This window comes from Strongylocentrotus purpuratus, unplaced genomic scaffold (genome assembly GCF_000002235.5).
Source record: "Strongylocentrotus purpuratus isolate Spur 01 unplaced genomic scaffold, Spur_5.0 spur5_scaffold_14, whole genome shotgun sequence".
In the NCBI taxonomy this organism is placed as follows: Eukaryota; Metazoa; Echinodermata; class Echinoidea; order Camarodonta; family Strongylocentrotidae; genus Strongylocentrotus; species Strongylocentrotus purpuratus.
This window is the reverse complement of record NW_022145599.1, coordinates 32,058,019-32,084,859: the sequence shown is the minus strand read 5'-3', so window position 1 is coordinate 32,084,859 and position 26,841 is coordinate 32,058,019. Positions and strand designations below refer to the sequence as shown.

Below are 26,841 nucleotides of genomic sequence, written 5' to 3'. Positions count from 1 at the left end.
CACAATGTCTTGCCCAACATAATTATTGTCTATATACGGGCTTATCGAGAAGGAAAAAAAAATCAAGAAATTATTTCACTATGCCCAGGTGTCCACTGACTACATACTACTAACACCATATTTAGTATAACACATGCATGTAGAAAGAAATTATATTATCTAACTTAGTTTGATGTTCTTTAATCAATTATGTTGCATTTGGGCCCTTATAATCAGATTTAGGCTACCCGAGACCTATTTGGCTATCAAAGCGTCATACCTACAAAGTATCAATGTATTTTGATACCGAAATATAGATTTACTGTGATCCTTCCACCCCAGAAAATATGTTAAAGAAGTTTTCTTGACTGTCTAGAACTGCTTGTTCTTGTGGCCCTATTTGAGCAACTTCAGCGCCGTTGTGGTCTTTTGTAGGTCTTGTTCACTGTATTGTTTATAGTGGGTTTTCTACACACCAAATGAACATTTTCAGCCAAACTATTTAATCCGAATGATTATAAACACTGTTTGGTCCTTAAAACGTAAGTCTTGGCACTTTAGGCACTGATTTTCACAAATCAGTCGGTGGCATCGTTTTAAACATTACATTTTACTTCGAAATCCACATTAATAAATAGGTGAACGCAATTACCCTGTTGGACTCGTCTAGTACAAGCATCATTAACCCGAATACAGGGTAGACCACCAAAGGGACTAGCATACTTCCAATAATGTGAGGTCAAACTCACTATTACCAGCGGAAGGGAAATCTTTTCTCATGAAAAATTAGACGATGATTGGCAAATTTGGCAGAGAGGTTTTGGATTTGAAGGAATATTTTTGTGATACGATGTAGCGGTTCAAATTTGTCGAGAATCGGCAAAGAAACTGCGTGTTAAACGATTGTTATAATTTCTTAACGGGGTTTAGCAAGTCAGTGAAAACGGCTGAAAATGTGAGTAGGAAGTGTTTTTTTTAATTCAATCTAACGTTTATAGAGTACAGCTCTGCTAAAGCTTTCGCATATTAAAAACATTTATGAAGAAAAAAAGATAAGCGCTATTTAATACAAGCACTGTCAGAGGATGTCATTGTTTCACAAACATGCGTCTATTTATAAATACTCAACCAATTTTGGCAAATTTTGTATTATTTTTCTCTCTCGAAAGATTCCCCCTCTACTATTACCGATACTTTTTGACATTTTCCTTCACATTGTGAGCAAAACCTCACATACTTAGTATTTGTTTATAAAGCGCGTGGCATGCACCCCTTTCGTATTCCTTTGTATTTTTCCAAGGTTTTTTTTAGCATGAATGCCACGCCTTCCCCCAAAGTGCCATCCAATATTTTTCTAGAGCCCTTTTTTAATGTTTGGCTGGTCCACTATAACGTATGAGCGACCAAAATGACCACAGTATATCTTGGACTTGCCCGACATACACAGTGGGAGATATATCAAACACTTACGTTTAGAGATGAGAGTGTACGGTTTCTGCTGGTGTCGTTACACAGGTCACTGAAATAGCCAAGCTGTATAAGAATGAACACGAGTGAGGGCCAGCCAAAGATGACACCCCCATGGACCAGATTTTCAATGCAAGCAAGAAGAAGAGCGGCGCTCCTTTCAACAATCACCACAGCCTTCATGGTCTCTTTCAGCAAGTAATTACCGTCTACAATGTGGATAACTAGTATAACAATGAAAGTAAACAATATTGTTAACAATATCATCATCAATTCATCATCATCATCGTCATATCATCATCGTCAACGTTGTTGATAATATTAAGAGTATGTTTATGGTTTTCATGACGGCCATGTATTAAATAATCCAAGGTGACGATGATGATTATGATGATTATGATTATTATTATTATTATTATTATTATTATTATTATTATTACAATTTATTATAAACATCATCACTATCGTTATTATCACTTTTAATGACATACAAACATGCAATGTGGTTTTATTGCAGCAATATATTTCACATTTCTCTCCTCAGTTTTGAAAGAAAGTTCATATTGAATCGCAAAACACCAGGCAGCGCTGAGAAAACGTGTGACTGATCACTTAGCTTGAGAGAGTCCACAGGAGTGGACGAAAGTTTGCCCACAAAATTCAAGGTTTGTAGCAGCTTTAAAAACTACATTATATGATTATCCCCAACCGATGAGAGTTTTCTATGTCGATCGACTGTTTGTTTTCTCGTTTTTAAATACAATGACATGCGGAATGAGGCTAAAACACAAGGCTGAATGTAAAGAAATAAGACTACTAACAGAAAGAAAACTCACCTTCAGAATTACGAAGAAAGCAATCGAATAAAGTCCATGGATTCCGACTACCAACACAACGAACGAGTTCTTCCCCCTGAATATCAGTCTGACGAATATATGCAACATAAGTTATAAAAGATTACACTTCTACTATCTTAGTTTATAAGTCCATGAGTCTATCATAATTCATGATAGATAACGCTGTCACATAAAGTATACAGGCGAAAATCTCTGCGCATAGAGCTTTGCAAGTTCATGTCTAGTCCTATTTTACAGACTCACACATACTCTCTTTCCGCTCATTTTTTCATATTTCCGAAGAAGAAAAAACACGTGTCAGAGAGTGCAGTGAAAGAAAAAATAAGCGAATTGACATTTTTATTTTGAAAGACGTCATATATTTGTATGCTGATGAAAATGGTGTCGTTTGAGCATACAGTATCTATGAAGTATTGAACTTGACGGAGATTTCGTCTGTGACACTAGTGTGAACGCGCCAAACAACAGATGACTCACACTAGATCAGTTATTTTTCTTTGGCTCTTTATTCGATGTTCAATCGAACTATTGTCATAACAAAGGACGGTTTTTATTATAAAATCCATGGACCCTGAATTAACCTGTCTATACGTACTGTAACATTGCGTTAACCATCCGAATCGGTTTCAGTGATTTGCACATAATTTACAGGAAATAAACAAATCGTTTGAAACAACTAGTTTCCTATATATACAGTACATTAATTATCTACAGGAATTATGTATCATAACTTACCAACTATTCGTCATCCGGAGCAAAATCAAGAATTCTGTGTTTACAAACACCAAGTCTGACGCCATGGACTAGGTTTTCTGCTGCACAAATGTTCTTATCGCCATATAGATGGCGCTACCCAAGTTTCACGCCGCTACATTCCAGCCCCAAGTGAGTTTATTTATTTATTTATTTATTTATTTCGCATCTTTATACAGAGTAACATGTTCAGCTATAAAATCATTACAAAACATTGTTAAAAACATTAAAATAGGCTGGTTTACAACAGGGCTCTGTTTACAAACAACATAAAAATGACTATGAACAATATTATATATAGAAATGACAGGGGTAACGAAAGCTAACACACACACACACACCTGTTTACCATTTGTTTACAAAATACAAATTACATTAAAATCAAGCATAAAATGAATTTGACCTCATTGCAACCCCCTCCTCCACCTTCATTAAAAAAGAGCTATTTATTGCCAGGTTTGATACAACTTTTGAAAATGGCTAAGGACTGGGCAGATCGGCATTCATCGGACAAACAGTTCCATTCATTTACACTAACTGGTACAAATGTCCTCTGATAAAATTGAGTTTTGCATTGAGGGATACGTAATAACAACCTGTTGGTGCTTCGTGTTACACGTGTAGAGACTTTGTCATTTAGTACAAATTTACTACTTAACTGGGATGGTGCTACCCCCACTTACACATTTATACACTATGCATGATATCGACTTGTTAAACAGTTCTTCCTGAGTTCTTCCTGGATGATTTGGTACAGTTGAACAGCCGATACAGCTGGTGACGACTCTAGTCTCGGTATGGTCATCTTCTTTAATGGACAGAGTCTGGTCTTTCCTATCACAAAGTCTGTGTGAATCTGTTCTTGTACTATAAACTAGCTACAGCATTCGTTTGTCACGTGTCAGTTATTTGTAATCTTAAAAATTCTGTGTATTTTAAGTTTTGTTTGATTCTGTGAGAATTTTTTTTTCATTATCAAACTTAGTTATCTTTAATTGACTGAAACTGCCTAATTCGGTCCTCAGGATCTAATTATTTTGTGCGCTTAGAAACGCCTGTGTTTGAGCCATGTATATGTAATTATTATTATTATTATTATCATAATCCAATATCGTTCCCCCTGCTTTTCTCCCCACTCCCTTCTCTCTCTCTCTCTCTCTCTCTCTCTCTCTCTCTCTCTCTCTCTCTTCTCTCTCTCTCTCATTCTCTTTTTATATCTCTATCTATCTCTCTCTCCCTCTCTAGGTGCCCTATTAATTGGCAATCATGCCGTTCCATAACATATTAACCTTGTCCCTGCGCTTCAGTGCCAAATTCTCGAAACATCCTTTACAACAATAAATTTACGTAACAAATGTTTTTAAAATCTCATCTACCATGTCCAACTCACAAAAACAGGCCGCTAGAGAGCCAGAGCCCAAAGATAAACGTGTATCCTGTACGTTTTTTGCTGAAAGAGGGAGATATGCCGACTGTTACAAGCTCAAAGCAGTACTCGGATATGGTTTTCAATTTAAGATTTTCAATGATAATCAAACGAGCGATCTAGTGGCTTTTGAAAATACGTGATTTCTGCATGAATGGTTGTTGTATGAGCTACATCAATGATTTTTTGCATCCGAAGAAAAATCATCCGTTACCTTAAACTCTTCCTTACTTATTATGTAGTTTGATCATTGTATATCTCCGTAGGATTTCCCTTATTTCTCTCATAACAGCTCTCTGAATACGTTCTCCTATGACTGTTGATAGTGTCCCGGGAAAGGGTGGAGAGAAAGGATAAGGAAGTGAGGGAGGGATGGCGGAGAATGAGAGAGAGAGAGAGAGAGAGAGAGAGAGAGAGAGAGAGAGAGAGAGAGAAAGTGTTCACCCAACAGGACTACTTTAGAATTAATTGGAGGGGGAGTAGACTCGGCGCACAATTCATTGAGATAGGGCCAAATCTATTTCTGTATGAAAACCAGGTAACAACCCTTTACGCAAATGAGCTGGATTACAAGCAACCCCACGTTGTTGTACGCCGTTAACTCCTTATGATAGGTTATGTTGAAATGAGAAAGGAGATAAACACAGAACAAATAGGTGTTAACAATAATATCAAGACGGTGCTTATTTTGGCACTATACTAGATCATAGATTTAGCTCTACTTTTAAGGCGTACTGATGGCAGGATCCGAATACACGACACACTCTTACCTTCTTGTAGGGTTCCTGTGCCAGTATAAAGTCTTCGTTAAATGAGAAAAATTCCCAATGGCGAAGAGGGGCAAATCCGGCTTGTGCCCGCCCCACCCCCCTCCTGAAACGCAGGTGACATACTCACGTTCCCAGTCCTCTTTTAGCTGACAAGATTCTTCTTCTTCTTTGAGTTAAAGAGAAAATTGGAACAACTAGAAATCATTTTTACATAGCCTTGTGTGATCATTTTCTAACCATCTTGGGTACGCAGTCTAGCGAAAGTACGTTCCCCGGACGCGCATATTTTTTTTACATAACTGTTTAGCCATTTTCGCGAAAAAATTCCTAGAAGTGCTGTGGTAAAAAAGTCTAAGTCGTCAGCGCACTATAGTACATGTGCAAGCACGTACACCCAAGGGAAGATGATAGAAAAGGGAAATTAAGGATAGTGGAGAGGATATGGAGAAGGAAAAACAATAAAATACATGAGGAAAGAGAAGAGGATAAGTCAAAGGAAGAACATAGAAATAAATAACGGAAGAGCTTAGAGGATTATAGATAAACATTATATCGATCTAAGGACAAACAAAGAAATACATAAAGAATTAGGAGAAAAGGATAGATTGATCAGGAAAAGCAATTAGAAATATATGACGAAGGAGAAAGGGATAGATTGAAGGAGAAACAAAGAAATACATAACGAAGGAGAAAAGGATAGATTGAAGGAAAAAAACAAAGAAATACATGACTAAAGAGAAGAGGATAGATTGAAGGAGAAACAAAAAAATGCATAACAAAAAAGAAGAGGATGGATTTAACGAGAAACATAGAATAACGATCGAGTATGTACACATGTACAGCTCCAGTAATCCAAAAGTACTGCTAAGGCTAATGCTAGACTATGTCTCTGGTCGTTTGCACAGTATATTTGACTGAACTGGCTAAACAGTTGTGTAAAAAAAAAATATGCGCTCCCCGGACCTCTTTGACCTAGTTAGAGAGAGTTTCCGCCCTGACCCGAAGACAGTGAAACGCCACCGATATTAGTGGAGAGGTTCACACGGAAGTCCCTTAACTTTAAATTAAGTCTTGGTTTTGAATTTCTTTATTATGACCGAGCGGACGCACTCTTATTTGCAGAACTTTAATTTAACCAGGGCTGTCAGCTTTGGGGAAGTGCTTCGAGGGAGATCATATGCAATTTTTTGTTGCTCAACGGGGGGGGGGGGGGGGGGTGTTGAGTAAAACAAACCATTTTTAGTTTTTGAAGTGCCAGCTTTTAGATGAAATGAATGCTTTGCCTGGAACCCGGCCTGGAATGTAGTCAACTTTGAATGTTCGTTGTTTGAGTCCCGCATGAAACCTCGTCGCTTTTACTGGGTCGATGTTTACAACATCCAGGTTTCGCAAATTTCCAGTTCAAAAGTATGACTGTGAATGCAAATGCACTACTTGTTTCTATAATATGCATTAAATTTCATCAAACTCTTAAATGACTCCGTTTTGGAACTGTTTTTCCATCTCTTTTATAGGTACCTGTAAAGTTTGGAAGAGAGCCAACATGCATCTTTGTCTGATCAAGATTAAGCTAAAAGAGCTACAATTATACAGACAAAAAGGAAGAAAAATAGAAACCCTCATAATTCCGAACATGAGGGGCAGAAAATGGTAAGAACTCTTATTGTATCCTCAAATATCCGTGCATTGAATATTGGATGTGATAAACAAAAGGAGTTTAGATTTATTACGATAGTGCTTCCCATAAAATTTTAAAATAGGGGAATTTGTGCTAAATCATCGACCACATTTGAAACTATTTTTTAAATTTTTAATTACACGTTTTTGTTTATTCAACACGTACCAAACGACCGGATACAAGGCGAACCGTTGTAAAAATACTAACAAACGAACATCACAAAGATGGTTAACTGCTTCTACATGGACTTAACCTTCATGTTTAGCACAAGTTAAGGGCATGAAGGCGTAATAAATCAAAAACATATGGACAAAATTCAAAGAAAAAAAGCCGATTCTCCACAAAGTCCTGTTGAAAGTTGAGAAAATGAGGGCAAGTCTTCTTTTTTGTATTGAGTTGTTCTGTTCGAGATCTAAATAGTTATTGCACAAAGGAGAAGCAATGTGTTCTTAAAAAGAAAATAGAGCTTGCGCAGAGTTTTTCTTTTCAACATTTAGGATGTACGTCTGTTGTATAAAATTAATTCTGATACAACTATTTAACGCTGTTTTCACGATTGAAGTTCCAATCTTATGGATGTTTTTTATACATTTATTTATCTAGGTAGCGATCTGTTTCATGCATATACTGACGAAAGCGGAGGGGTTATGAATTTATTGCAAACATTTAAAGATAGGGTCTGCAAACAAATGTGTTTAGTCGCTTGGAACAAAGACATGTTAGAACACTTCTGAATTATAACTAAAATAGATGTCAACACCACGATCTTATCAAACGAGAATTAACCACCCCCTAATACACATTCCTAGCTCACATCATCTTAGTAATAAAAACTCCTCTAAAATCGTAATTATGTCTTGAGTATACTAAAAAGAAAATGCGCTTACTATCTTGAATACCACAACAATTCAAAGGAAAAGATCTTTTTACAAACTGTGGAGCGTAGTTGTAAGATATGTTTCTCGGAACAGCCGTAAGAACGTGCAATGTGCTTGGACGTTTCTGATTAGTCGAAAGCGTACAGCGGCGTTAGCCAATCAGGATGGTTGTTCAGTAGAGCTCCTTTCTGAACAATGTGCTTTAATACAAGTACACGATTATGTTATAAGCATGAGCTGTTTTGATTGGTCGTAAGCGTTTGGCGATCTACTTAATCATGACAGTTTTTTTTCTCTTAAACCGCAAAATGTCAGCATGGGGTATGACAATGTTCTTAATCGACTTACCACACATGTTTAGAGCAATAAAAGCGAATCATGGAATCATTCGTTTGACTACATGACCGGTTGTGCCCTTTATCAATGCAAGCGAAATAAGAGGCCATCAGAGGAAGTAGTCTAAGATGTAATACTTTGTCGAGAATGAACATGATGAAAGTGAAGGGGGGAAAATAGAAAAAAGGGAGGAATATAAAGTTATATATCAATGTATCAAGCTGAAAGATTTATTTACCCAAAAAAGGATTTTTAATTTGTCATTATGGCATACATGGAGGCCTAGTTATGATTTCAGAACGACTTAAAAATCTAACTGTGTGAAGGAAAGGAAAATGTCTGTTTCATTTTGACAGCATGTTTGTAAAGTCATTGTCATCAATATCATTTCAAAGACAAAAGTTATTTACGACGCTATTTAAGAAAAACTTTTACATAATTCAATATGTCTTTTTCGTAATGTAATCTAATTTTATGCACAAATCTTTGTTATTAAAGTGCAATGTTACATATTATTTCATTCACCTGTTACGAATCATTGTATTTCAATAGTCAGAATGCGAATTGCATACATTACGTGTTATTAAAATTACTTTATGCAATACACATTCTGACTGACATTTATTCGCAACAGATGAATGAAATCATTTGTAACACGGCATGATTTATGCTTTAAATTTGATTACATTATGAAAACGGTCTACTGATCAATTTGTTGATATTCCATGTTTTAATTAATATCGGCTTGATATGAGTTCTCGTAATGAAAGAAAAAAAATTCTCACAGAATCCAACAAAACTCAAACTGAATATTTAAGATTACAAATAAATGAGATGTGCCTTACGATTTGGGTAGAAAATGTATAGGGGCTGAGTAATGAGCATAGAAAGAAAAGGGAATCGAAGTAGGCCCGACACCATGTGCTTAACCCGTTCCTTCCGAAATTATTCAGCCTGATACCTACCTCAGAAACGAGATTAACAAGGGTGACTATGTGCTAATGAGAGTTGTGGTTTATATTGAAGATGATTTGTGAGTCTGTTTTAATTTTACTGAATCTAACAACCAATCTACTGCAATCCAGAATGAATTATAGCCATGTTCTCTCGACCTACGATTCCCATACCAGAGCTCAAGATTAGCTTCTCCAAATAAGTAAATCTTTTTAGAGCCCATTTTCATTTCGTCAGGCAGGTAAGGTGCACTCGTGCAGCCATTGCCACATGTTGGAATAGGGTTCGATCTTCTAAGTATATTGTATTTAATAGTAAGCTTATTGGTGGGAGGGGGAGGTGCAGCGACGACCCTCTAAGAATTGTTGTTGTTGTTGTTAATGAAGAGGAAAAAGAGCAAATCTTAAAGGGGAATCGATTCTTTGTAATGAGAGAATTTGTAGGAAAGCAGAAAATGAAGAAAAGAGGGTAGCGGGGGGAGGCTGATTTCGTTGATATTTTTATCAGTCTGCTTCGCTGATTTTCCTTTCGTTTAGAGCACTTTCCTTTAATATTTGCCTTCAATAATTCATATTCCGGGGAAATCTTTCTTCTCCCCCCCCCCCCCTCATTAAAGAAGTTATAGGGAAGCAGTCAGGGTTCTAGGAAATCATACTATCGGGGGGAATGCACAGTCTTCCCCCATGGTGGTAGGCTTTGGTTTCAAAGAATTCGACATTGGGATATTGGGATCTGCCCATTTTATAGACTAGGCGGTGTTTCCATTTTATGACAGGGTAGCTCTGTGATCAGAACCAGACTATTATTTCACTGGAATTCGGGTAGAATTCGACTTCTCTTTATCTGCCCTTCTCACTCGTCCATCTCTTTATGTATGTTTGTCCCTCTGTGTCGCTGCGCATCAGTCTTCCTGAATGGTACATCTCCCCTCTCCCAAACCATCTCTCTCTCTCTCTCTCTCTCTCTCTCTCTCTCTCTCTCTCTTTTGTTTCTCCCTTTCTCTTCTGTTTTCTTCCTTATCATTTTCTATACTTGTATTCCCCTCTCTCTCTCTCTCTTCATTCTGCAACCCCTCCCCTCATTTCTTCACTTTTCTCCTCTTCAATCTCTCTCGTTCGAATACTACAGTCAGCTAAAGATAACATGTTACTCATTTTGTCACTCTTCTTTCTTTGAATAAACATCACATCCTTTCTATTAGCTCAATTACATTGTCTCTCTTGTATAAACTCTGTATATAGCTCTACGCTCCCTCCCCAACCCACCCCCCCCCCCTCTCTCTCCCTCTCTCTCTCTCTCTCTCTCTCTTTCTCTCAAATTTCATTTCTCTCTATCTCTCTCTTTCTCTCTGTTTCCATCTCTCTCTCTCTCTCTCTCTCCATCTCTCTCTCTTTCTCTCTCTCTCTCTCTCTCTCTATCTCTCTTCTTTCTCTTCCTCTGTCCTGTCTCTCCCTTATCTCTTCCCCTCTCCTCAATTTTCTCACATATTTAATTTACTGAGCTGTACGCTAAACGCATGCGGCCAACGTGTACAACAAAGGAATGCGACGTATAATCATAAGCAAGAAAGAAATAGAAATATCCGTCGATATAATCAAGTTCTACTAAATAAAATCAGGACCATGCGAGTAATACATTTGGAATACCATGTTTCTTGTGTCATTTGTTAGTTTGTGCAACAAAAACATCCACTACGGATTTTGCTTCCATATGGTTCTGGTGTCAGGTGACTCAAGATGTATCAATCATTAAAGTGGGAAGGTTTTAATCGAATCAATCATAACTTGTTTGAGACTTTAACAGGCATAATACAAGTTCGAAACATAAAGAAATGTGTTGCATGATTATTTGAGCTCCCAACTCAATATATCTCCAATAAACTGAGAAATATTCCCAAAAAGAAAGCAGGAGATTTGCTTGGAAATATTATCGGAATGGTCTAAATTATCTCAATCTAAAATTAACCTTGATGTTATTCTGTATTGATGATATATACGCTCCGTTATGTACCTGCTAAAAAATACATGATTATTTGCACCGAGGCTTTGTGAATATTCATTGTAACAAGAAATTAGTTATTCCTATCAAATTTTTTTGAACCGAATTAAAAATCAAAACCATGAAAGAGATGAATATGCCGCAATTCGCTCTTGAACGAGAAAATGGCTCTTTGAAAGATGCTGGTATATACGCGGGACCAGGGGCGGGATCAAAACCCTGGTTGTACGTCGTTATTGGTTGCATTGGAATACATAATCAGTGCTCTTACGAATACAATAGTAAATGAGTTTCATCCTATTCAACATCTGGATGTATTCACTTCAATTTGAAGAGCTAACACTGTTGAGGAAAATCAGTTGTTGTGCGAGTTGATAAATACTCGATTTGCGGGATTTTGCACCATTCTTTGTCAAAGGAAACTGTGAGTGGGATCTGCACCCCTTTTCAATCTGCGATCTTGGTATCTCCAAACTGGTAGAATTTTTAAAAATAAATCACCGCTTCAAGTATTATATTCATGTAGCGCAATGTGCGTGCTCATCACCCTTACATAAAGGTGAAACTGCACCTTCAACGCATATGGTGAACCTATCATCCCGTCTGAAGAAAAGCCTACCTTTATTTGGCGACAAACACAACTCACCCTAAAGAAACCTTGGGAGGAAAAGACAGGAGACACTAAAATAAGAAGGTAAGTTGTCTTTCTGTTTATTGAGCATAATCATTGAGGACAGTGGTATTTGCATTTCGTAGAAGGGCGCGATATGAATTGACAGAATGTTAATGGATTATGTATTGATGGTAAAAAAAATTAAAAATATATATATATTTAGCGCTTAATACAAATGTCTCTAAGCGCTTTACAAATATACTATTACCCCGGTATCCCTATGGTACAAAGGAGAAACAAAGAGACTAGGTACAATAATAAAAAAAAAACACGTACCCAATCCTATAACCATTGGAATTACGCTAAATTATCATTTACTACTTTGCTGTTGGGTGATATTATTCAATTTGTATATTCTATGTTCAAAGTACAGTGTATAATCATTTTGTTACCTTAATTATGTTACTGTTAATGTTAATTAGTTGTATTGTTCAGCGAATGCTATACAATTTAATAGCCTGTTGGAGGGTAAACAAAGATTACCATTACATTAAAATAAATTAAGTCAAAGAGTGTTTTTTGATGCACGAAAACTCGTGTTCCAACTAATTTGCTTTAATGTTCTAGTCTCAAATTCTTCCCTCTCTTCTTTCCTCTGTCTTTCTGTCTGATTCCCCGCAACTATTCTTTGTATTACTCTTAATAACAGACAATAAAAATGTAACCAACGTTAAATTCTAAATTACCCTTTTGTTTTATTATGCAGTATTTGAAATGTATAGAACAGCAAAATAAAATAATAAAATAACACAAGCCGAATGATAACCACATTCACTAGATAATACACACATTAGGTGGGTCCGGTCCACTTTCTCGGGATTCTAATATTTTGATGTGCTTGTGCATTGTGATAACAAAACGGTGCTTTCCACTGGATTCTCTAAAACGCGATAACAAACACAATACAATGCCAAACAATTCAACAACGCAACAATACAAATAAACCTACAAATTACAATAGGAAATATACATCAATGCGAACAGAGTAAGTTAATCATTGAAAGCAATTTTTAATAAATGTGTCTTAAAACAAAATGTATTGGTTGACAGTCTCAGCTCAGCTAGGATATATATTTTTTTTTTATACCAAACTCATTCTTTTACAGTTTTGAACACGTAGTATAGATAGATAATGTGAGATTTCCCCCATCTTCTACAAAAAACCATGATTAATTTTGAGTATTGCAGACGAGTATTAACCTCCTTTCCAAGACCTTTAAGGCTAAAAAATAAATTTTTAAAAATGGTATATTATAATGCGTCTATCACAGTAACCTGTGCATTCGTTTATTTATTTATCTATCTATCTATTTGTTTGTTTATCCATCTATTTTTTTTTCCTTTTATATTTCAAGTCTAAGATTTGTTTACACATCCATCCTACCTAAAACTATTTCATTAAAATGCGTGTATCGCAGTTATCTGTTTAATCATTGATTTATTTAGATTCCAAGTTTAAGATTGTTAAACATTTATTTATTTATTTATTTATTTATTTATTTCGGTTTAAAAAGACATATAAATATACATGATTCAAAGGTCCAAGGACCAAAACTGTTCATGTTTACAAATTATACAATACGGTTATAAATACAGTAAATATACAATAGTGAGCCAAACGAAAGGTATGACAAGTACAATACGAAATAAAGATGACAAAAATAATACAATTCCATCAATACAATACCAAAATAAACTAAGAGAAAGTAGGGTCAAGATCATAAAATTACTAAACTGATATATGGTAATAGTAGCAGATAAACAGACATAAATAATGTTGAGCAACCAAACAATCAAAGAAAAAAGGGGGAAAAATATTTTGAAGATAGGCAACGATAAAAGCCTTAAAACCTGAATTAACATAATTACGTTTGAGTTGATAAGATAATCACACAGAAATATATATATTACAAATTGGAATCGACTTTAAAAATTAGTTATACAATGCCATTATTAAAATATAACGTACACATTCATCTATACCTAAAACTAGTTTATCATAATGCGTCTATCAAAGTTATATACTCAGACATTCATTCATTAAGTTATCTATCTATCAATCTATCTTTTTATATATTTGTTTGATTATTCGTTGGATTCTTTTTTTTTTTATTATTTAGATTTAGATTTTAGATTTTGTACCCATCCTAACGGTAGTCCTATCCAAAGTCCTATATAATATAATCGTAGATTCCCTGTAGCATTTTGTTTTAAGCTATCCCAACACACAAATCACATACATGTACCTGATAAAGTTGCATAAACTGGTTTGAAATCAGTGAAATGGTACTTTGATAAAATACCATACGGTGCGTGATACAATCAATCAAAACTATTTGCTGGTTCTGAATCCTTGTCGAATACTGCTGCCAATGGTTGTATACCTATATGCATTACTATTTCGTGGCGGTAAGTGGGAGGAAGGGTGAATTTTTTCTTCAACAATTCATTTTTCCGATGGTTCATGATTCCGAAACACAAATATGAGATGCAAGGGCATTCATAATTCTGAACGTTTTGTTTCATTGTAATTTTTGTCATTAATCAGAAGGCTTGTTATTACGGTGGTTCGTTTATACAAAGGTTCATATTTCTGAGAATGAAATATTGTTCTTTTCCATGGTAGAAATTGGAACATTTGGGAATGGACAAAAGAATATTAGTAAACGCCATGGATCTTCGGGAAATCGCATAAACCATTGTTTCAAGCACGTTTCCCTATGAAAAACAATTTCTCTTAAGAAATAAATTTACCCTTTCTACACTCACTATGTAACATTTAAAAGAGCTCCATGGCCTGTTTTGTTTTTTTCTTCGACCTCCTTATTTTGATATATTTATTAAAGATGTATTGTTCTTGCCTAGTTAAAACAATGAATTATCTGTAACATGCTTATTTGGAAATATTTATTGTGTATCTAATGTCTAGAGCTGCATCCTCGATCAGGAGAATGACAACAGTTTGTTTTGTATAGCTGACAGTGCTGCCAATAAAATAAAACTATACAAATAAACAAACAAAACTAATACATAGATAAATGAATAAAAATAGATAAGGCGAAGGTATAGTCACTCGCACTCTCTATGAATTCACATTCAAATACTATCTTACCGACTGATTTTTAATATCACTGAAATGGGATCGAACCTTTTTAGTTTTCTTGCTAACTTCAGGATAGAATGCTTTTATACTTTGCAGATTTTTTTTTCTTCAAAGATTTACCATCAAATATGTTAAATGACATCAAATTAATAAAAGCAAATTTATTTGCACATTCATATAATAAATTAGGCATTATCACATCTCTCCATCTATCAAAGGGTGTCAACTTTCTCTTTTTAAGACATGTTAAATTTGGGTGAAACATTTAAATAGGGCTCTTCAAGCCATGCATGACCTATACTGCACCATTCAACCAACTTCATATTACTCAAACATTGAAAAGTATGCCTAAACATGAATCTGTAATTTATTTCTAACGCCCTTCTTTTTTATATCAAGCACATACCATAAAACCGCAGACTCAGACGCAAGAACTTAAATTTAGCCCCGGGGCTGCATTGAGCAAACCTACAACTCTTCTGGTTTCAAATCAAAGCTTTTATCAATGCCTAACATACAACTCAAATGATTGGTCAAGCGCGGTCACGTGTGATTCATTTACTGAGACTAGCCGACGTGTTTTTTCCCCCAATAAAAAGCGTGCAATAGTTTCCGGTTCTATCTAAAGATTTTTGAGTACGCAATGTGCGCGTAGAGGTTAGTGGGCTTATCTTTTTTGCGCGGTAAATAAGCCTACGTTACTTCGGATTTTGTCAGCGATAATGACACGAAACATTCTTGAACTGAATTCCTTTTGCATTAAAAAACAATGATCCAGGTCTGTTAGGAGTTTCGTTGTATGAAACAAAATTATACATGTTTTCGCTCTCCGCTCTTGTTAAGTCTCTTTATGCACCTATCGTATCCCGCCTAACTGCTTCATACGATAAATGCATAGAGCGTCGACGCGCGTGCGGGTAGATCGTATTATGAACTCATTCGCACGCATCATCTTGTATACCATGAATTCAAAGTTATAAATACCCACCGTACATTCATAACATATTCTTTTTTGTTACTCCTCCACCAGCAATACTACCAAATCAGTTATAGGGATATGCTTCGGATGATTGGTTATAGTATTGATGACTGTAAACCATTGACAATGTATGGGCTCCCTGTTTTTGTATAGTGATTACAGCGATATGATTTTGCAATATCATCAATACAACAGCATTTCTGGTTATACGTCTACGATAATTTATTTCAACAAAATTAGATTCCGTTTAAATAAAAGCTGAATAATTAGTATTGTGTACTGTTTTCCCGCATGAAATTGATATCGTATATTTGCTGGTTGATTAGCCAGAGTCGTATATTCCCAACCAGATTAAAAATTAAAATTGATTAAGAATCAGTGTGCTGTGAACAAGAAGGTCGTTAACGCATAATATGATTGATTGATTGATTGATTTTATTCGTCAAGTATAGTACAATGAATGCATACATAAAGCAAAATGAAAAGAGAAGATACATTGACAGGATAACCCATGAAAGCCGGAAAAGGCTTATTTCCAATGGGGTCCTATAAAGTACGTGTACAGTACGGCATGAGAATAAAATATCACAACTAATAACTACTACGAATATTACGAATAAATAATATAACATTAACAACAACAAAAATTTCTAGAACTTATAGCAAACAATGATCTACGGTATATTATGCAAGATTAAACTTAAAAACATGCGCTACACATAATGAACTGTGATTTAAGATAACTGATATTACTGTTCTTGAAGGGATTCATGCTTTAGGTATTGTTTTAATACACTTTTAAAGTGTGAAAAATTCTTAACTATTTTGACATGTTTTGGGAGAGAATTCCAAAATTGGATACCATTAAAATAAAAAGAGTTTCCAATTTGTCCTTTTCGCTTGGGTAAAACAAAATCAAAATGACTATTTCTTGTATCGTATCCATGGATATTTGAGACACGAGTAAAATTATTAGTAATATAATGATCTACATCTGAGTAGTATATTTTATGGACATGGTGTAACACGAGTTGTTTAGACCTTTGACCTACATAGAGTATACCTGCTTCTTCAAGTTCATTTTTCCCGACGTGTGTTCTTGGGCCTAAGCAATTAATAAATCTTACCATCTTATTCTGAATTATTTTTAACTTTTTCTTATCCATCTTGCCCAGACTACTGTACCAAGCAGCATTAGCATAATCAAATAAACATTGTATCTTCAACACAGAATCAATGCTCTTCTACATCCCAGCAGCCGGGTAAAAAATCCACGACTGTGATGATAATAATCAGAAAATGAAAAAAAATATACCATTACACTGTTCAATTTAGTGTTGCTCTTAGCAATCTCGAACTTTTGCCCGACGTATTACCTGATATTGCAACGTAGATTATATCAGAAAGGAGGCCATTACCATGACGAATAGCAAACATTTTAGACAATACTTCTACCAGGTTACAGCACGTGATGTCGACTGCAATGCAACTGCATTTTTTTCTGTTTGATATGAGAAAAATGAACTAATTATATTCCTCATTGTTTTGTAATCACCGCAATAAGTTAAAATTATCTAGGCCATCAAGTTTCAAGTTTCATTTTGCTTGGGTACTATGCCATCTACCAAAGACAAATTAAATACAAATGTCAATGGAGAGACTATTTCATGGGTAATAGGGCTCATCTTGTCAGTTGCCCCCCCCCCCCCCCCTCTCTCTCTCTCTCTCTCTCTCCCTCTCCTTCTCTCCTCTCCCCCTCTCTCTCTCCTCTCTCTTGCTCTCTGTGTCTCTATGTCACTCTCTCTCTCTTACTTTGATATATAACGTGTTTTTTGTCTTGGACATTTATGTAGCCTATTTTTTATAAAGGGTAGCGCCCATTTAAACGAGCATTGATTTTCAACCAACACACCAATCAGGATAGTGACATTTGTGACTTGCATTTAATCTGTTTGTAGAAAAGGTCACCATCTTTCTTTACTCATTTTACATGCTTTAAAGGTATTATGTCCCATTTGCAGCCAACATCAATTCTAAAGAACTTTGCAGGAATTATGAATATGTCACGTATGTCCTATCTGTGAAATTAAAACGTTATCAGTGTCCTAATCTTCTAATTATGCAAGGAAACCCGTTTACTTTCTAGACTTCACTGTCACACACTGTTGAGTGACTGACCGACTTCCTTTATTTTCTTTGGTAATAACATACACACAAATGAGCAAAAAAGGGTACATGAGCATTTGTCTACATCAATAACCCAATTCTTGCAATGACCAAAATTAAACTGATCGAATCCTTGCTCTGCACAAAACGTACGACCATAGGGTACAAAGGTCTGAAAATCAGAGTATTACTTTAGTGATTGCAATCACTAAAGTCCCTTCGACAACAAATCGTCGTTATTTTACCATTCTTTTAAGCCCTTCCGTTTTGAGGGAAGTTCTAAATTAGTATCATCTTTCAAATGCCGTTGGAATTTAACCGTATCCTCTGCAAAAGGGACATACTTTGACGTGCTTGACATATTCCCCATTTTATTTTTTCTTGTCAGAATGGCGCATGATGGGAACTTTGACATCGCTGAAGAAGTAGCCCGAGGTCTTGCCATGAGATCGCACGAACCCATCTATGTGACGCAAAACAATCACGACAGCTCAAATGCCGTGGTGTGCAGTATCCCTTACACCGGCTACGTGACAAACGGTTCTTATTTTGATTACGTGACACCGCAAGTGATTGACGATACGTGTGCATCGTCGATGGTTTCGTCAACCTCCGCCCAGGGTGTTTACTCGTCTTCGTGCCCCTCGTCGACAAGGATGCGTAGCGCGGTCGGGAGGAAGCCGTCGAAGGGACCGGACGGCATACGGCGGTACAGCAGCCGACGGAAGACATACGAGCGACGCGACCGCATTAATTCGCGGGAGCGTGACCGCATGCATCAGCTTTGTGATGCGTTCGAGAGGCTTCGTCAGGTGCTTCCATGCAAGCGGCTCAAGCAAGGACCACATCGTCATAGGCTTAGCAAGATCGGCACCCTTGTCCTTGCCCAGAATTATATTCGAGCCTTGGAAGTGATGCTGCAGGAAAGTCCGGACGACACATCAGTGTCAACGGCAGAACTAGACGTTAATGGATTCAGCACGTCTCAGAACAGCATTGCGAATCAACCCAATGGCAGTTCAAACACCTACTATCATGTCGACGAAAGCACAGAGCTTGAGATCGGGGAGTTTTGCGCCATTCCGTCTTCGTTCAACGCCGCTCAAATTAACCCCCATTATACACAAGAATATTACAGAACGGAGTCTACAATTCAATATCAGTATTGAACAAGAGATACACAGAGATAAGAATAAGGATCCACAAGAATCATTATCATTCCCAAATATTCGTTTTTGGACATGACATGCCTTTACTTACTTGACGGCCCTTCTTCATCCTCAGAAGCCCTTAGGTCGAGTAAACAGATATAATTTGTATTTGCCTCGTGCAATGACGTCATGCCTTAAAAAAAGGATGTTGTATTGCCCTTTGCGACCCACCTAAAAGTCTTGAAATCTACGGTCGGCTTTAAAAAGAAAATAATAATAATTTATTAAAATTGTATTAAAGCTTTCAAAACTGAAAAAGGTCAGCCAAAGGAGGGAGTAAACAAAAAAAACAAGTAAACAAAAAAATATTTCCGACCAACCGACCCATTTTTGGCACTTAAAGGGCAATACCACATTTTTTTTTGTGATAGGTCTTATACACAAATGTTACTTCATGTTTGATGTACGATATACGAACTGAACTACCAGGAATACATTTTGTACCATTGTGTTATGTTGTTGTTAATAAATTCAAATTCAAATTCAAATTCAAATTCAAATTCAGGAATGACGTATCAAGAATTCTTAACGGACAGGGGAAACTGGGGAATATGGGGATGCAGGAGGTACCCGAGTATTCTTTCATAGAAGATTATGAAATGGGTATATTATTTAATACTTACATGATATTGTTCATATTATGTGATTATATATTTGTGATGAATAATCGAATTAAATTGAATTGAATTGAATAACGTACGATCTAAACTACCCGTGACTGTCATTGGTTTATGGGCCTTGCTACTCGAGTGGAGGGAATGAGATGGGGAAGCATGACCAAACACGACAAAAATGCATTTTTTTTTTTTTTTTTTTTTTTTTCTTCAACTTGACCATAAATAAGGAAACTCCATAATATGTGGTAAGTAAACTGGGCATCCAACATAAAAAAAAGACAGAATAATTGATCTGGGGAGTGTTTCACAAAGATAATATCGACTTAAGTTGGACTTGAACTATGGTAGGCCGTTCGTGCCACTGGATGCTCTCACCGTTCGTGGCATTGGTCTCTCGAGGTACGTAGAAACGTGGTCACAGATCCGCATAAATTACATTTTGTTGAAAGTTTATCATTGAATAAAAAGATATTATAAGATCATAATTTCTCAGATTTGTTCTCTCTAAAAATTTCACTTCAGGTTCAAGACTTCTTAAGGGCATAAATTGCCTACAGTAGTATAAGTCCAAGTCTTAAATATAACTTAGGTTTACAATGTAAATTACTTATTTTTTCCACGATTAATTATCAAAAAATGTAAAATTCTGCAGATTTGTGACGTCCCTTAACAGACCAATGATGAGAGCAACCAGTGGCATGAAAGGCCTGCCATATTTCAAGTCCAAATTAAGTATATCTTAGTATTTGTGAAATACCCCCCCCCCCTCCCCCCTCCCCCACCCCCGGGCTCTTTAGACCACTTCAAGAATTTCACGTGATTCACTTTTGGAGTAATGTCACACAAGTCACGATCAGTGATAATTAAGGGACAACATAAAATCAAAGACTGACATTAGGATAAAACTTTCAAAACCTAAAAATCTGAGGTATTTTCGAGAGTATCTGGGAATAAATGCAACCAGATTCCTAGTAAAATAAGGTGGACATAACTAAATTTGAAGTGTTTCATATAATTAACACCAGCGTTTCTATTCATGATATCAGTGGTATGTTTCATTATGCAAGCTGTGACGACTGTTTTCCATCTGTAACTGCCCAAATTATTACCAACCTGCTTACCTTTGTAAGAAAATATTACATGATATGTCATTTACATAACACTTACATTACCTGTTACATATGCATAATTTAACACATAAATGCGTATGGGCATTTGCTCTTGCGGTAGTATTCAACGAAATCAGACTATACAGAATGATACACGGACTGTACATCCATGCTTATTCTTCAGTTGAAATGGATCTTGGAATCTGTATTGCATTGTAAATATCATTTTCAAACTATTTATTTAGTTTACTCCTCTTTATTAATAAATTGAAACTGTGTTTCCTATAGTGTTAAATGCATAACCAACAATATGTATGCTTTCAAGTAACTATAAGAGCCATTCGAGTTTGGATGCAAAATATTGCAACCTCATCGAGTCAATTGCACGGGTAACTGATGGAAAATATAAATTGTTTGCACTGGATATGGTTATCCACTCATTCTTCACAACTCACATGTAAAAAAGTTCGTGATGCATACCTAAAATACAGCTCACACACCATTACCCTTACCTTTATGAGATAATTTAGACTTTAATTGTGAAAATAAAGTTTATGCCTTAGGCGTCATGGTAGGGTAAAGTACTGTACTGGTTTAGTGTGATGGTGTACGTGGAGACTGTAGTATTCGCCCTTAATATTCTGAAGAAAGAATTTTGACAAAGTTGTGAAATAAAAATGAGATTTTAAACATTACACAATCCTAATCGGTGTCCTTTTACCCTATTTAATGTTTTATATTTCTTCCACATTTTAACCCGATTCATGTTATGCTTATGTATTCAAAAGCAGAATTAAACTTTGTCAAGCGAGTCGAGATTAAGAGACTGATATTTTGTATTGGGTCAATAGGAGACAGTTAGGAACAAAATGGAGAAAGTTTATAATTCTAAAGTATGACTTTGATCTCACTTATACTATCATGGTATACATTAATGTCGACTAACCTCATTTCTAGCCTGCCACGTAAGTCATTCCGATATAATCAAGTTTGCATTTTTGTTTAAATCGTCAAGACTTGTTTTTTTTTTTACTTGAATATTCTTCATTCTAACCCTCACAAATAATTGTTTGTATGGATTTGCCTTAACATTTAAGGTGCCTTCAGTTTCTTCGAATGTGACGCGAGTCACGCTCGAATGGCTGTTAATTATTGCTCCAAAGGCATCTCATGTCACATACTATTTAATTAAATTTAACACTTCGCTTTTGTTAAAAATATTACAATACTTTGTTATCTGTACAATTGGCATTGAGAAATTGCGCTTTGATTGCAGCGATGGAAAAAACATGATGATGATTGGTGGAGTGTATGAGAGACTGTCGGTAAGCGTGATGATTGGTTAAAGGGCGATCCAACCCTTTTAACAAGTTCGTTTGTTTGAAAGCAGAAACATTAGAGAGACTGAATGGCGGGTTGGCCAATTTGACTCTTAGAGTGCCGATACGTATAGTGATTTACAACTTTCAGATATTCAAAACTTTATTACTTTTCTTCCGATTTCATTACAAATTTCACCAGTCTAATTCTCTTTCTTCTGCTTTCTTTCAGAGTAGTGGTCTATTAAGTTTGAACTTTCCTTTGCAATAAATATGAGCCTAGAGACACTGCTGCTTATGATGATGCCGTAATAAATGATAGTTTGCATGTATTTATTAAATGATGTTTTTCAAAGTATTTGTCAGTGTCGGCGTCACAAATAAAGATATATAGAACCCTACATGGTACATTACCCAGACATCATAAAAACCTTAACCCTAACCTCAACCCAAACCCTAACCCTAAACCCTAACCCTAAAACCGAAAGAAAGAACATCCTATTAAGAAAACGTCCTTAAAGAGAAGGTTGAGTTCTGGGAAGAGGTGAAAAATAATTTGTGAGCGTTACTCATTCTTTTTATGCAAGTGTGGAAGAACATCAGATAAGACATGTTCCCTGAAAAGCATGGCTCTTCAAATGCCTTCATATTCTAAATATGCATGTAACATCGTAAAAATCGGGGGGGGGGCGGCTTTTTACGCCACGTGTTCGTGTAGTCCCATATACATCTTTCTGTGTACAGTGTTTGTAACTTTACCAAGACTTGGCCAAATTTCTTATCATTTTTAAGATTCCAGAACCTTGCAATACACACAAATTCTTATATGCTAGATGATCAACCTTTTCTGGTCGGTTCCACACCGTTTCTTTCACAATGCAATCGCATGACCAGAACTCAACTTCATCTTTAAAGAAACGTATAACAATTCTAAAGAGATTAGGTTCTTGCAAACGGCTCTCCTTATAAGGTGACTGTACAAATTGCACAAGTGAAATAGTATGACACTAAATTAACCACAGTATATCAACCAAGTAAATATTATTTGCCTACCGGTTTTGAACTTGCCGCCCAGTGACCGACTGATCTCCCAGCCGCGACCGGGCAGCGACCACTCGGCAAACTTTGACCTAGCGGCTTTGATGTTTGACCTAAATCGCTCGACGGCGAACGCTCGATTAGGTCGGTGCTCGGGCGGCGACCGCCCTGGCATCGAGCGTATTTTGGGCGCGAGTGAGAAGTGAGCAGACGCTGCCGAATTTGTACTCCGCGCTAAAACTCAGCGGCGACTAAGCGATGCCCTAAAAACAAGCGGTGCCCGGGCGAAACTGGCTAAAAACTCGCTGCCCAGCAGCCAACCAGGCTACTTTTGGGGGTTCTGACCATAGCTTTAGGCATGTTAGTTGATTTCTTCAAAGACTTCGCAATCGTTCTCGACTCTAGATTGATATTTCAATGAAAAAGGCAGTAAAATATTTACAAGATGTGTAATTGTATTAATTACTTTTTGCTTTATGAACATAATAATTCTGTCCCTATCAAAACGTCGTGTTTAACAAAAGGAAACTTTAAACAGACTTAGACTTTTTTTTGTTAAACCCCTAGACGTTTCTTTTTTCTTTATAGAATATGGTCATTAGTAACAGTTAATGAAGGTGAAAGGGGTCTTTTTCACATGGACTGAACCATGGGCGTAAATCCTTACGTAATACCTATTGTTCAGGGGGGATGAATGAATAGATCACCCCCCCCCCCCCTGAACAATAGGTATCTTTTGCAGATTTAAGCCCATGACTGAAACTAAAAAGGCTGTATCATGACTGAAACTGTTCAATGGTTCTTATTTTGAATCAACCGTTAAAACAGTCACTTATATTGCAAAACGTTCACTAAGTGGTTAACAACAACTTCACAAATATTTGTTTTTCATTCTTCTAAAAATGTTATTAACAGCAATGCGGCATTTCTGATTGGTAACATAATGTATGACAGGATTCCAACAGCTGTTTAACACTGAGGTGACACCAGAGAACAGTCTAAAAGACGGCGGTAAATTAAGACTGGTCACTCTGTCCAAGAAAAAAAGAACCCAAGGACACCACGCAATCCAGTACGATACCGTGATAACTATGATAGTCCGTATGCCTTTGAAACTGTTACCACGGTCTCCTATAGGGTTGTTCACTTCTCCCGGACGACCCCTGACCATGTTTCCTTGCGCCGCGCGTATGAGTCTAGATTGCTTGACAGAGGTGTACAGGAGTTGAGAACTGGTAACCAGCTGTATCACTAAACCAACTAACATAGGAAAGACAATGGTGGCCCAAGAAGGATGTTCTGGGCTTTCATTCAGGAATACAAGCGTTAAAATTATAATAGCTGACGTAAGAATCCAGGCCATTTGGCAGATACAGATATTCCGACGAGTTACAAATGTGAGATACTGAAGTGGTCGGACAATCATTACGTAACGACATATATGAATCGTTAGAACAATGTACAGTGTTTGGTAAGTTGTGAAGACAAGCAGTAACGCTGTTACAATGTACACCGTTTCGTTGACACAGAATTGACTTATTACGAGCAGGCTGGCAGTGGTCAGTAAGTTCACAAACGATGCAAAAATATCCCAGAATGCGAGCATTTGATAGAGAAATGCCTCTATTTCACGGAGGGTACTACTTTCCTTTATGGCGCAGATGATGACGGTGTTCAAAACAACAGATATCACAAAACCCCCGAAAGTAATACATGTGAGCGACAAGAAACTGGGAACGCTGTTACACTGCGTGGAATTACCTGTGTCCAGACGTGTAGATACATCTGTGTCCATATACTGACTCGTATTTTGAAGCAGGATCATGACTTGTGAATATCATTCAGCCGAATCTCGACAACGAATTGCAAACAATAATTGTGCAGAGTCACTGTCCACAGTCCACAGTAAATATTACTCTTTTTCAGGTGTATCTCGTTACATTAATCTCGTTATTTCTAAGGGGAAAGATGAAATGAGGTTACGCTATGCTTGTCTAAGAAGCAAAGGTTTGCAAATTCTCCTCTTTCTGCCCAAGCTACTCTTTCATAAGCTGCCTACCCAACTAGCGAAATCCGGTTCAACAAGGATCATCAAACGTATTTTGACGCTTGCTATATTAAATACTCGAATTAAGACGTTAACTAAATTGCTTAGCAAACACAAAACCAGACGTTTGCTTTTTATTGGAAATTTCGAGAGCGCAGTCTCTTCAAATTGATGTAGCTTCTCTCGTTGTATTTTACTCATTACATCTAGAAGGCTTTATATTACCTCATGCTCTTATTCAGTGGTGTAGACTCGGCCCAGTCAGTATGGGGGTGCTGGATCACGGGGAACGGGTGGCATCGCGGGTTTATTGCGTGGATAAAATGTAAATTTACAAAGCGACCAATTAAATCTTTATCAGAGTTGTATAATAGGACTAAACATCGTTGAGGCATTTGTTAGTGTGCCCCCTCCCTATTTCCAAGTCATGGGGTACGCATACATTTCCGCCTATGGAACACACAATGCTATCTGGCACATTGACTCAAGTCTCATATTGTTGGTAGTCGACAGTGATTTGGACCTAAGGAACTTAGAAAATTCTACGTCTTCCTATTAAACTATTATCATTTTGTTATATGCGGCAGCGAAACAGTGACCGTTTGATATTGATGTGACGGTGAAAACTTATTAAAACACATGCGAATAGCAAAATTTTCATTAAACTGTCACTCAAGTAAGTATCAATATTGAGCTCTCTATTGTTCATCATCGCTCTACCTCTATTCGTCTCTACCTCTCTCTTTGTAATCTCACACTCACGTTCTCCTTTCTTCCCTCTTAACACTTTCCCCTTGTTCTCCCCCAATATACCAATTCGAAGATACAATTTTAGGTGTTGTGACCATAGCTTAAGCTGTGATTATTCAAAAAGGCGTCCAAAGGCCACGTACATAGTCAACACATGTTTCTAGAAGTGAGACACATCGCTCTTTAGCATGTTCATCAGGTCTGAATGAAACGTAAAGCTGTGTGACATTTGTATATATAGCAGTGGCATGATATCTCGGGGAAATTCGTTTGAACATTTGAAATGAGATTAGCAGTGTACAGAGTAAATAACAAAGGACCCAGCCGAGAACTTTGTGGAACTCCAAATGGCACAAATAAAAATTAAAAAAAGAAAATGCAATAAATTATCAATAATTCATTGAATTTCCCCCCGGTCCCCAACAGAAAAAAAAATCTTCTGTGTGCCCATGCCTTGTGCCATAATGAATGGCCGTACAGAGGATCTTTTATGTTGGGGACCGGAGTAAAATTCAATGAATAATTTTATTGATAATTTATTGCATTTTCTTTGTTTGTTTTTTTTATTTGTGGAAACTGCCCCCTACCCTAGCCCCCGCTGCGTACAGTCATAGTCCAGTGGCAAAGCGATGGCCTCGTAACTGTGAGGCCCAGGATCAAAACCGTGTCGATGTGCTATATAAGTGCCCATTTGTGGGGCATTAATCCTCATTACTGTCATGTATGACTTAAG

At 36.7% G+C, this 26,841-nt stretch overlaps 1 protein-coding gene across 1 annotated transcript; it reads left to right on the top strand.

Annotated features, from left to right (window-relative positions):
- Positions 1–18,452: 18,452 nt before the first annotated feature.
- LOC105445093 (protein dimmed-like) lies at positions 18,453–19,230 on the top strand. The gene has a single exon (XM_011680153.2). It carries the CDS (start codon positions 18,461–18,463, stop codon positions 19,184–19,186), a length of 726 nt encoding a protein of 241 aa, XP_011678455.2. The 5' UTR covers positions 18,453–18,460; the 3' UTR covers positions 19,187–19,230.
- Positions 19,231–26,841: the final 7,611 nt, after the last annotated feature.